This window comes from Lolium rigidum, chromosome 3 (genome assembly GCF_022539505.1).
Source record: "Lolium rigidum isolate FL_2022 chromosome 3, APGP_CSIRO_Lrig_0.1, whole genome shotgun sequence".
NCBI classification, from domain to species: Eukaryota; Viridiplantae; Streptophyta; class Magnoliopsida; order Poales; family Poaceae; genus Lolium; species Lolium rigidum.
The window spans coordinates 285668021-285680918 of record NC_061510.1 but is presented as its reverse complement, the minus strand read 5'-3'; the positions used below and the strand labels follow the sequence as shown (position 1 = coordinate 285680918).

General features: G+C 45.2%; 1 protein-coding gene across 1 annotated transcript; it reads right to left on the bottom strand.

The window, feature by feature from the left end:
* Positions 1 to 3152: 3152 nt before the first annotated feature.
* Positions 3153 to 7631, bottom strand: LOC124699610 (probable non-inhibitory serpin-Z9). Its single transcript, XM_047231888.1, has 3 exons — positions 7062 to 7631; positions 4594 to 5370; positions 3153 to 3858 (listed from the first exon to the last, which is right to left on the bottom strand). The coding sequence occupies exons 1-2, from the start codon at positions 7629 to 7631 to the stop codon at positions 4600 to 4602; spliced, it is 1341 nt and encodes a 446-aa protein (XP_047087844.1). The 3' UTR covers positions 3153 to 3858; positions 4594 to 4599.
* Positions 7632 to 12898: the final 5267 nt, after the last annotated feature.

Below are 12898 nucleotides of genomic sequence, written 5' to 3'. Positions count from 1 at the left end.
ACCACTCTTTGACGGATCGCATTGCATGCCAACTACTTGTGTCAACATCACTTAGCCCAAGCCAATTCTTAACCTTGGACCATATTTGAATGGTGAAACAGCACTTGAAGAGGAGGCAGGAAGCGGTTTCTGGCACTTGGTTTGATTGAAAAAGAACTTTGTCGCATGACATTAGCTGTTGAACTTTTGTATATCATTTTAGGGTTAAGTAGCAGGTGTGTATAGTTTATCTATGATACACAGGGTATTATTCCAACAAAGGGGCCAGGCGAAAGTTTTTGAGTATATTTAGGACTTCAACTTGGCTTTGTTAGTTTGTTTCCTTCTGCAACTGTTTTTTTAGTTCCACACTGATTCATAGTGGCTTATAGCTAGATTCCCGTGCGATGGTTTGCCATACATACTGTCCGAGGCTTCACGTGGAAACCAATCAGTCCCATATTATTGCTGCCTTCAATCATAGGAAAACCCCAATATTGTTCCCATTACCTACTCCAAAAGGAAAAACAAAATAGCATGGGAGCCAGAGCAGAATGTGGGTTGTTGACTTGTTAGTTTGACAATTTGTTCACAAATCTTTGCGAGAATCAGAGAAGGTGCTCGTGCCATTAGTGGCTACTCACTAGTTGCCAAACCTGCAAGCTGGACGGAGGTGGCTGATGCATCTCATTATATACTACAAGCAAAAAAGACAGTACCTTACAATTTTTCTTTTGTGAAACTAAAAACATTAGCCTCAGATAAATATGTATGTGTCTGAATTTTATACCAGTTTAACCATTTTTTACATGTAAACCATGTCCGGTTTAAGGGTTCAAACTATCACGCAAATGGGGGAAAAAAGGCAGTGAATCCCTTTTTCTTTAAACCACATTGTGTTCAGTGCCTTTGAAACGAATTAATCTTCAGCACCTCAGGTGCGCAACAAAGACTATTCAACCCCATGCTGCACCTGTTTCAGCTACAGAAAAAAAAAATGATGTTTCCAGTGTTCCCTAACCTGAGGGCATCTCCAGCGAGAGCGCGACGCAAACGGTCGCTGAGCGACCGTTTTTGTCCACCGTGACCGCAAATGCGTCTGGCACCACCTCCAGCGGGGCGACCAAAGTGACCGGTCCGTCCGCGGAGACGCAAACTTGACCCAAATATGCGTCTCAGATGCGTCTCTGGCGGACACTCGGCGGACGCGGAAAGTGTCCGCTAGCGTCTGGCGGACATTTCGTCGGGCCCGCCTGGCAGCGACCCTGCGTCGATGCGTCTTCTCAAACGCGCCAGCGACTGGCGCCGCGGCCGCTGCGTCGCTTCGGCAGTCTGCGCCACGTTAATGGCGATGCCTCGGTCACCTCCGCCAACCACATTAATGGCGACGCCACGCGTCCCGCGGCCACCGCATGCCGCCGGCCTATATAAAGGGGGCGCACGTTCTTCTTCCTCATCCACTCCTCCAAAGAAACCCTAGCCGCCACAAAGCTCGACCGTAGCGCCGCCTAGGTGTTCCTGCGACGCAGCCAAGCCCGCGAGGAAGTCCATGGCCGGTCCTGGTGGCCGGCGAGGCGGTCGAGGCCGCGGTCCTGGGCGCCCCTGTGGCCGGGGCAGGGGCCGCCGTGGTGGAGCAACTACGACCCCACGCTCGCCGTCGCCTGCGCCCTCCTCGTCCTCGCAGGAGGAGCGCTGCTTCGAGTTCCTCCTCCGCATCGACGACCCACTCGCCATCAAGCGGCTCCCGGATAAGTTCGCCGAGTTCGTCGACGGCGTCGAGCCGACGCAGTTGCAGCTACGGGAGGCCGACTGCAGCCTTCGCCGCCGGACCGTGGAGGTCCTGTTCGACGGGCGAGGGCAAGATGTACCTGCACACGGGGTGGGACAAGTTTGCCCGTGACCTCGCGCTCGAGCCCGGCTGCCGGCTCACCTTCCTCTACGAGGGGACGACGAGTTGATCGTCAAGGTGTTCGACGACACGGCTGCCGCGAGCACTACCACACCGGCGAATTCGGCTCGGACACCGATAGTTAGAACTTAGAGTGTTCTTTCTTTGCAGCGAATCTGGCTACGGGCCAGACGAAGCCAGTAGTCAAGGTTTCTGGATGTTCTTCCTCGGTAGTACCAACAAGGGCACCGTCTCCTCCCGCTGGATTTTCCAGTTTGGGTGATTGGTGTGCCCTCGAATGTTCTTTCTTGGCAGCGAACATACGGAAATCAACACAACTGGCTTCTTTTAAAAAAAAATTATATTTGTGTCGACCATGGTTCAAACTATGTGTTAGTTTGTGTAAACCATGTTCCAAACTATGTGTTAGTTTGTGTAAAATCATATTTCAAAATGTAATATTTGAAACTATATTCTTAACTGGAGAAGAGGAAAAAAAAGGAAAAAATAAATAAATGCGTCGCCCCGCTAGAGCAGCCCCCAGACGCAAACGGACGCACGAACAAAAACGGTCATTTTAGCGTCCGCAGCGCGACACAAACGGACGCTCGTGGACATTAAAATGCGTCGCGCCCGCTGGAGATGCCCTGAGGGCCCCAAGCTCCCAAGCTGTAACCACTTCTGGACTTCTACTAACTGTAGCCACTTTCAGAATTTAGCATGCCCTGAAGAGAGTCCAACACAATGTTGGTTAAAACCCAACAATACCACAACTAAATACTACCCCATATATTAACAATAAATGGTGCACTGTGGCATTGCACAGCCCATACACCTGGGTTGTATAGTTGGCATGCACAAAGGGGCCCACAGAAGCTGCACCCTTGGTTCTGGTTGGAAATATCAATCCACCAAATTGGCCAGACTGGCCTCCTGGCAACTGTGATGCTGGCAGGTCTTGCATTCTACATGAAGGTCAGCATATCTTAACAGTTCAATAAATGAAGTTATGGTCACACATTTCCCTTCCTTTTGTATAGACATTGCTTTCCGTTTGGGCTGGCTGATGTGCATTGCATGTGCATGCTACATCTGCCACGGAGGAAAATAGTTAGAGCCAATGTCGCATTCCCGTGTAGGGAGCAGCGTTTGATCTATCTAAGAAACTAGGATTAAAAACTATAAATTAACTATATCCTGATTCAATCTTATATTTTGTAATATAGCTATTCACTGGCGTGTAAGCTGCAATCTATGCAAATGCTTCAGAGATTGATTTGAGAAATCCTGTGCTACATTTTCAACAAGAAATAAATTTCTTTTGCTGTCCAGGTTGTTGCAAACAGAAGGAAGAAAAGGCACGAAAACGAAAGAACAAATTATCAGTTAGAGAAGGCCAGAAAGCCAAACAGTTTTGAGAGAGTGCCAGACATCCTTTTTCTTCTTCCAGGTCGAAAGGCCACCAACCTCATCGCCCAGTCACCATCACCACTAGAGATGAGCAAGACAAATAGCGGCCCAGCAGATGTTCACAGATCACGTTTCACTGCCGCACAGATATTGATGTGCATAAAACAGTGTCAGTATAGCCATTTTAGGAAGAAAGCCCGAAGCCGCCGACACTGTCAGTAGAGTGTAGCCATCGGTGAAGCTGAAGAAGCAACCGTTGCCTTGTGAATTAAGCGTAAGAGAGCTGAAAAAGAAACTTTCATCCTCTCTGGGAATTGCTCACCTCGTCAAGGGCATTCCCACATTTGAGTATTTTTATTAGTGTTCTATTCTACTCGTGGTTCCCAGATCGGTGACAATAACTGTCAGGTACAGTTCTTGGTGCCGACAGAACCTTAAGCAGTGAGACTATGATACCCTTGTTTCCTTTCATCTGAACTTCATCAGGAAATTCTTCACTTTTGATCAGTGTGAGGTTAAATAGTGTCACAGGCACAGATTCACACGCTTGTGCTTCATTCACCACCAAATATCAGACAAACCTGTTGACAACCGAATGAATGTCATCGAAGTTAGAGATTTCATACTTGGGTATAAGAGCAACAAACTTATGTAAATGAAAGGCTCTATATAGTGAACTTTCCTAGCTTATTCCTAGTAAGAAAAAGGCATGAAAATCTCACTATGCTATATGAAAATAAAACAACAAAACCATGCAAAATAAGAAACTGTTGACAGAATTAAAATGGAGGCTGGTAGTTCAAACTACAAAGTACTGACAAGTCGTAGGGCAGAGGGGGAGAGTATATTCTTAAAAAGAAGCCGTGAAAGACTCGGGTTTATTCGAACCGCGAAATGACTAACAAGGTTAATCTGCCCCACACACTATTTTAACACTGGTCAATACGGTGATGCCACTGTGCAACCACCGATCTGCTATCACCCAGTTTCCACAAAGTAATAGACTCAATACCAACCAATACATAAGACTTCTAATATAGACACGTAAATTAAAGTTTCTGCTATATATTGCACACATGCCTGAAGATTTTTAGGCAGCAGATAACAAGCATATATTGAAATATCACAACATGGTTTAGCAAACGATGGAGAAAGTAAACTAAGCCTAACTACTTGGCAGCATGCTGCCAAATAGGAACACACAACCTGCTGACACACAGTGCATGAATTATTCACGTACTAAAGTAAAGATCAAGCAGATCGGGAAAGCAGAGATAATATCAAATACATGTAATATGATGTTAAAAGTGTTAAACCTGATTCTACGGCTGTGATGAAGGATCAAGCACATGCCCCATGAAGATAACTGTAGCAGACACTTCCTCTCGAATGACAAAGAAAAATGGGTGGTCGGCAGCGAAGTGCTCTCTTGGTAAAGGCTTGCCTGTGCTCTGATTCACAGAAGTTTCTTCAATCTCATCATCATTCACCTCTAAGATTACTTTATGAAGTACATCAGATAGAAACAAAGGTTCCTTGGAGTCATCTTCCTTCACCATATCTTTGAAATCTGCATCACGGCGGAATGGTAATTCAAGGCCCATATCTTTCAGAAAATCCTTCATGTCGATCTGAAAAGATATCGTGAATTTGGGCACCCGAATACCAACATGGCGCTTCTCTGTTGGCAAATGTTGTTGCAAGAAAGTTGGCTCAGAGAAAATCTTTTTGGATAATTCAAACAGGCCATCATGAGCATCTGGGAGAAAAATGTACATGGAAAACTTCCGTTCATTCTTTCCTTGCCTGTAAGGAAGCTTAATAACTTTGAACCCATCATGCACTGCAAACAGACGCGTCCTGTCATACTCTACAAAGGGCACCAGGACAGGTGTTCCATCCAGACAGTAGAATTTTTGTTCAGCAGTCTTCCCTATATCAGTCTTATCCAGCCATCTGCCTCTAAAATACACTGCACTCCCAAGTACAAGCCCTGTATTGTGGTCAATTATTCCATCTGGAAGGAGTGAGGTAATGGTTTGTTTCGTGGACTTGCTGACCCACGAGTTAATTTGCTCAGCAGCATCTTCTGGCTACAAATATCAAGAAAATAATTTCCATAAATATTGAAATTAAGAAACACAAAGCATGTGTAATACAGCTTATACCACAAGATTACTGCATCACCAAGTTATTTTTTCTAGAAAAATAGATTAGCATCTTACCGTTCCATTCAAATTAATCAAGAAAAAGCTTTTATAGGATCTTAAAGTAATTACCCAACAGTTTATACTTTCACAAGATTGTATCTGGTGGAAACCAATTTCAATGAAAACTCCGTGGAAACACGTTTTGAAGTTTCCTAGAAATCTTCAAAAATATGTTATGTTAGAAAGTTGATGTTCATGACTGAATTTGGTTTTTAGAAACTTCAAAACATAGTTTCCACCGTAACTTGGTTTCCACCAAATATTTCCTCTACTTTTATGATGAAATACTGGTATGATGGGCTTCCCTGTTGCAAGGGCTAGGCATAAAAACCAGTGAACAGCAAACCGAAAGAAATAAAGCCTAGGTTTTTCCTGTTAGCACGGTTTTGTTCAGTTTATAATACCCTTAATCGAACAAAGTTCAGTCGTCTCAGTATTTTTCTTGGTTACCCAAAAAAAAGCCCAGCCTGAACTGTTCGTCCGGTACTCCGCCAATAGGCCCACCTGGACCCAGCCCACGAATCCCGCACCCCGCAGTCTCGCACCCGCATCACTTAGCTAGGTTAGGCGTTGCCGCCCCCGCTGCGCCACCAGTCACCCTCAGTATCCCGCACCGCCGACCAACATTTCTGTTGCCTTCCACCAGCCTCCCGTTGCCCGCTGAACCAACAGGAGGAGCACTGCGACCCCTGTTTCCGGCGTTGACTGTCCCCCTGCCTGCAAGGTAGCAACCTATCCATCCACTCCTGCGGTGGCCGCGAGTCCACGGCCTGGCTCTCCAGTCAGTCACCACCACACCTTGCTCTCCACTCCGGCGCAGGTGACATCTGCCCAGCTCCACAACGGCAGACTTTTTGCACCAGCTCCAGAACGGCAGACTTTTTGCCCAGCTCCACATCCGGTAGTCAAGGAACCCTGTCACCATTGGTCCCGTGATCCACTGTCCCAATAATCAATTCATGTGCTGAAACTGTCCCTTGTGATCAATGTAAACCCCAAAACGAAGCAACTTTTTGGTTTCCTGTTTTTGGGCAACATTTTGGTTACCTTTTTGCACTAACCGAAATTACACAAATACTGAATTTCCCTAACCGAAATTACACAAATACTGAATTTCCCTAACCAAAATTTCAATTTCTACCAAACACATACCCCTAGCTGCAATTAACATCTACTCCCCCCGGTCCATTTTAATCGACGCCAGCAGCAAGCGAAATACAGTCACGCAGTGAAGTCAGCTGCGTCGATTAAATACAAATGGAGGTAGTACCAGAAGAAAGAAATTTCGTCAAAGGGAGAAGCCTATAGCAAAAGAATTGAACAGATAAGTAAAAGACAGTAAAGCAGAAAGCACCAACATATATAGAAGTGTCGATTACGTAAACTAATCAGATGATAATGAATAAAAGGGACGATTCCTGTCAAATAAGCACATTTGAACATTCATGAACGAGAAATTGAGACGTTTCACATTTTGACTGCCACATTGCTGAAACTCATGGCGCAAGCATATATAGTACTCTGAAATTACAATCACCGCACAATCATTGTGAGGAAGGAGACATAGGACATACCGTGCCCTTGAAGTCGGCCGTCTTGGCCACTGAGCCGTAGAGGCCACCCGCACCGTCCACGAACTCGGGCGAGAGCGTCCTCGATGCGTCGGCCCACACGCCAGAGGCGAACGTGAGCCGCGGCCCACCAGACTTGGCCCGGTCCCTGAGCACGCGCTTGACGACACGCGACGCCACGTTGGCGGCGTCGGCCGCGGCGCCCTTGCCGCCGCCGCCGCAGCCCAGCGCGCCGAGCATTTGCCTCCGCGTGGCGCCCTGCGCGCCGGAGGCGGCGAGGGCGAGCGCGGCGTGGACTCCGGCGGGGGACACGGCGGCGTTGCCGGTTCCAGCGGCGGCGAGGACGCGGCCGGCGAGGGGCAGGCAGAACGCGCGTTGCGCCGCGTCCAGGGCCTCCTCCCATGGCCTCGTCGGCATCGGCGCCGGCGCATCGGGCGCCTTGGCGTCGGGAACCGGCGCGGGGGAGGTCGAGGATGGGTGCGGTTTCGGGGCGGCGGTCCGCGGCCTGTGGGTGTGGGGTTTGGGGGCGGCGCTCCGGCGGAGCACTCGCGGGAGGGAGGAGAAGTGCCGCATTTTGGGATGGAAAGAAGGAAGACTCTCTCGCCGTCGACGTCGTGTCAGGGTTTAGTTAGGGTTCAACCACGCCGATTGGATTTGGGGCCCAAGTAACACTGGCCGTCTTCTCTGAACAAATGTAGGCCAATTTAGGGCATGGCCTGAGGCATAGTGATAAAGATTCCGGCCCAGTACCCTAAACAAACCGTTTTACTTTTAAAAAAAGGACCAAAATTTAAAATAACATGCTCTCGCGCTATAGCGTCCCTTTAGGATATTGAGATCGCTTTAGCTAAAGATATGCACTTTTAGTGCTAAATAAGTGAAAAATCCGTTAATAGCTCACTAAATTGAGCTAAAATCCTAAGTTATGTTAGAAAATATCGTTACTTTTCCTGCCACACCGAAATTTTCCCCACTCGAAATTGACCCATGTTGCTCAAATTGAACAGCGGCAAACCCTAACATGACATCTTGCTCGTTCCCACTCATTTCCCGTTTCCCGTGTGATGTCTACGCACACTCCTTTTCTTGTAGACAGTGTTGGGCCTCCAAGAGCAGAGGTTTGTAGAACAGCAGCAAGTTTCCTTTAAGTGGATCACCCAAGGTTTATCGAACTCACGGAGGAAGAGGTCAAAGATATCCCTCTCAAGCAACCCTGCAATCACGATACAAGAAGTCTCTTGTGTCCCCAACATACCTAATACACTTGTCAGATGTATAGGTGCACTAATTCGGCGAAGAGATAGTGAGATGCAAATGATATGGATGAATATGAGTGGCAATAGCAATCTGAATAAATTATGGCAGCGAGTAACATGCAACGGAACAGTAAACAAACGGAGATTCGATGTTTGGAAACAAGGCCTAGGGATCCTACTTTCACTAGTGGACACTCTCAACATTGATCACACAATAAAACCACTCTACACTCTCTTGTTGGATGATGAACACCACTAATTGTGTAGGGCTACAAGAGCACCTCAATGCCGGAGTTAACAAGCTCCACAACATTCGATATTCATATTTAAATAACCTTAGAGTGCATGATAGACCAACGCAATTACACCGAGTACTAACATAGCATGCACACTGTCACCGACAGACTATGAAAGGGGGATAGATTGCATCAATACCATCATAGTAAAAGTTAACTTCATAATCTACAAGAGATCACAATCATAAACTACGCCAAGTACTACACGATGCACACACTGTCACCATTACATCATGGAGGAGGAATAGTCTACTTTAATAACATCACTAGAGTAGCACATAGATGATATTCAACTAGATCACAAAGAGAGAGATGAACCACATAGCTACAGCAGAGCCCTCAGCCCGGGGTGAATTACTCCCTCCTCATCATGGAGACAGCGATGGCGGTGAAGATGGCGGTGGAGATGACTCCGGGGGCAATCCCCGTCCCGGCAGGGTGCCGGAACAGAGACTTCTGTCCCCCGAATTAGAGTTTCGCGATGGCGGCGGCTCTGGAAGGTTTTCTCGGGTTTCGTCAATCGGTGTCGATGTTTTAGGTCAGGGAGGCTTAAATAGGCGAAGAGGCGTAGTCGGAGGGGCTGCGGGGAAGCCACACAGTAGGGGGGCGCCCCCCCTTGGGCCGCGCCAGCCCCATTTGTGGGCCCCCTGTGGCTCTCCTCTGGTGGCTCTCGGGTGTTCTGGAAGCTTCGTGGAATTCTAAGATGCTAGGCGTTGATTTCGTCCGATTCCGAGAATATTTCCTTACTAGGATTTCTGAAACCAAAAACAGCGAGAAAACAACAACCGGCCCTTCGGCATCTCGTCAATAGGTTAGTTCCGGAAAATGCATAAATATGACATATAATGTGTATAAAACATGTGAGTATCATCATAAAAGTAGCATGGAACATAAGAAATTATAGATACGTTTGAGATGTATCAAGCATCCCCAAGCTTAGTTCCTACTCGCCCTCGAGTAGGTAAACGATAACAAGGATAATTTACGAAGTGACATGCTATCATAATCTTGATCAATACTATTGTAAAGCATATGAGATGAATGCAGAGATTCGAAGCAATGATGAAGATAATGAGTAAACAAATGAATCATATAGCAAAGACTTTTCATGAATATTACTTTCAAGACAAGCATCAATAAGACTTGCATAAGAGTTACTCATAAAGCAATAAATTCTTAGTAAAGGCATTGAAGCAACACAAAGGAAGATATAAGTTTCAGCGGTTGCTTTCAACTTGTAACATGTATATCTCATGGATAATTGTCAACACAAAGCAATATAACAAGTGCAATAGGTAAACATGTAAGAATCAATGCACAGTTGACACAAGTGTTTGCTTCTAAGATAGAAAGAATGGGTAAACTGACTCAACAATAAAGTAGAAGAATGGCCTTCGCAGAGGGAAGCAGGGATTAAATCAGGTATTGGGGTTACAAAAATAGAGGAATCAGATGTGTGCATTGCATTCATGCATAGAAAATCTAGGGAATTTTCGCGCTTTAAAGTAAAACAGTCACAGATAGCGAAGTTTCACTTGACCTTGGTGGAATTGAAGTAGCTCATCAAGTCAAGCGCTATAAACCTCAATGTGACTTTGTTAAAACCTTGTTTTGGGTAGAGATGATTTGATCTAAGGGGGTTAGATCAAATGGAATTAATATTCAACACAACAACACTTTACTCAATGATCAATTGCTTGATCATACAAAAGATCACAACATGGTAATCCTTGCCATAACATATGAACATCCATTTAATTGGAAATCAAGTAACAATAATTGGAGAAACCATTCTTGACTTATCTTTTCCATGTCTTAAACTAATCCATGATCCTACCATGAACCTCATGGTATTCATTTTACTTCATTCTTGGAAACATGACATGGAGATCAACTCTAGAAATATGTATTCTTCTCTATTCCACATTATTAAGCATCAAACCTAGAGAGGTGAGAGTTCTATTATAATTATTAGAAAAGCAATGACAAACCTTAAGCTAAACCTTGGTTATGCATCCAAGTATTCAAATCATCATCTTCAAGAGGAACCCTAGAGTATTATTCAAGCCTTCCCAAATAAGAGAGACCATTTATTCTAAACCTAGCTTTACCTATTAATGAATCAAGAAACTATAAAAGAAAGTATATATTTAGTTGATCAATACAACACTTGATCTTGAGAGTGAGAAACCCATTCAAGGAGAGATACCTTAGGAAGCCAAACCTTGATCATTATAAATTGAGTGATGATCATAAACCCTAAGAACTTAAGGTAGAGATATTAAGAACAAGTTGATCATGCCTAATCCATGATCATGCTGCTGGAGGTATGTGAGGATAAGTTAAACCCTACTAGAATAAGTAGATTTCATTCCCACATGAAATTATAGGAAGATAACTAGTAAGCAACCCTAGGCTTATATCTTATCTTTTACTTGTGAACCATTTGGTGATCATAAGTAGAATCCTACCATATCTATATTTCATAAAATAAAGAACCTAAGAAAACCTTAGAGTAAAACTCCATATTTAATATGGTGAGAAACCATCCATCCATATGACCAAAGTTAACTATAAAAAGAACTATAACAACTTTAATGATAAATTGAGGATAATAATAGAAGTTAATTGGTAGAAGATAAAACCAATTCTCAAATCTTTAGTAATTAGGGAAGCACATAAAATAGGAAGCAAGTAACCATATTATTATGGTTAGAGGAGATTAAACCCTAGCACATGCAATATGTTGTCATCTCATCTCTACAACCTAGAATTAAATCTCAACCTTAGTTTATGTATCACTATTGTGATCATAATATAAAGCTAGGCCCTAATTGAGAATTCAAACCAATTGCCATTAGGAGAATGTGATGTGAACCCTAGAATTGCTCATTAGCTAAATCCTATGCTTCACTAATTAAACCCAAGCAACATCTAGTGCTTAAACTCACAATTAAATCCATGTGTGGTGATCAACCACTTATCTCTCGTAAATAAAGCCCAACCTTGAGGAGAGTAATGCATACTCTAGGATTTTTAAGTTATATTTAAAATATAGTACTAATACTAACCTTGAATTTGGGTTATAATCAAAACCTACAAAAACCTAAGAAAATGTTGCTCACATGAAATGCCAGTGATTAAGTCCTCAAATGAAAACCAAGACATAGTAACAATCCCTGAAATACTTTGAGATGAAAGTATTAACTCTCATAATTCTAAATAGAATTGATTGCACAATAAAAAGTGAATTAAAGTAAAAATATAAATTCATGACCATATAAGTATTTAAATTCAAGTTCCAATAATAATCATTAAATAAATGATATAATACCCATATTAACATTCTAATACACCCCCCCAGGTATCTGCAGTATCTTGTACAAACCTTTGTATGATTCAAATATACAAGACCTGCAAATTAGAAAGGAAATTCAAATTTGAATTTGAAAACAGAAAATAAAAACAGAAAAAGAAAAGAGGAGGGAAAAACTTTACCTGGACTTACCTGGCCGTGTAGTCCACCAAGCAGCCCAACAATTGGCCCAATAACACCAGCCCAACTTAGCCCAGATACCCCTTCGCTGAAATATCTCCGAACCAGGTCGTCCTCATCCCCTTCCTCTCGCATGCCGGCCAGCACGAAGTCGTGCTTCGATTCTCCTTGCCGCTGGCAAGCTCTCCTCGTTCGGCGTCGTGACGAGGCATGTCCTGGCGCCATATAAAAGCTTGCTGTCGAACCCTGGCTCGTTTTCTTCCTCTTCTGCTCCAATTCTTCCCCACACTGAAACCCTGGCCGCACCAGCCATCCTCGTCGCCGTCGTATGGAGTCCTCCCGAGCATCGCCGTGAAGCCCTGGAGCTTCGCCTCGTCCCCAGCAACCTCCTCGTCGACGCGCGCATGCCGGGAAGCCTCGAGGTCGTCGAATTGCGACATCAAGTCCGCGCCGGTGACCATCCACCGTCGCCATTCGCCGTCTACTGCGACCTCCCCAAGCTTCGCCGACCACGCCAAAACGCTCCTCGGTGAGCTTGTGGCCCTCCCGATACCCTCGCTTCACTTGATTACACCCTGCATCGTCGCCGCGCCGCTCGCCCGTGTCCGCCGCCGCAGTACCTCGCCGTTGAGCTTGCTCCGGTGACCAAATAGGGGCGGCGCTGGTACCATATTGCTCACGGTGGAGTCCTCGTTCGATTGATGCAAGTAGATCGTCCGCCCGAGCCCGGGAACGGCGGCGCCGTCGCCGAATCCCGCCGGCAGAGAGCTTCCCCGCCATACTCTCGATTTT

What these genes read in the sequence shown, in the direction of transcription:
- LOC124699610 (XM_047231888.1), bottom strand. Translation starts at nt 7,631, where the DNA reads ATGCGGCACTTCTCCTCCCTCCCGCGAGTGCTCCGCCGGAGCGCCGCC. An exon ending in CGGCCGACTTCAAGGGCACG is followed by an intron (nt 5,371 to 7,061) that starts GTATGTCCTATG and finishes TGATATTTGTAG; the next exon opens with CCAGAAGATGCTGCTGAGCA.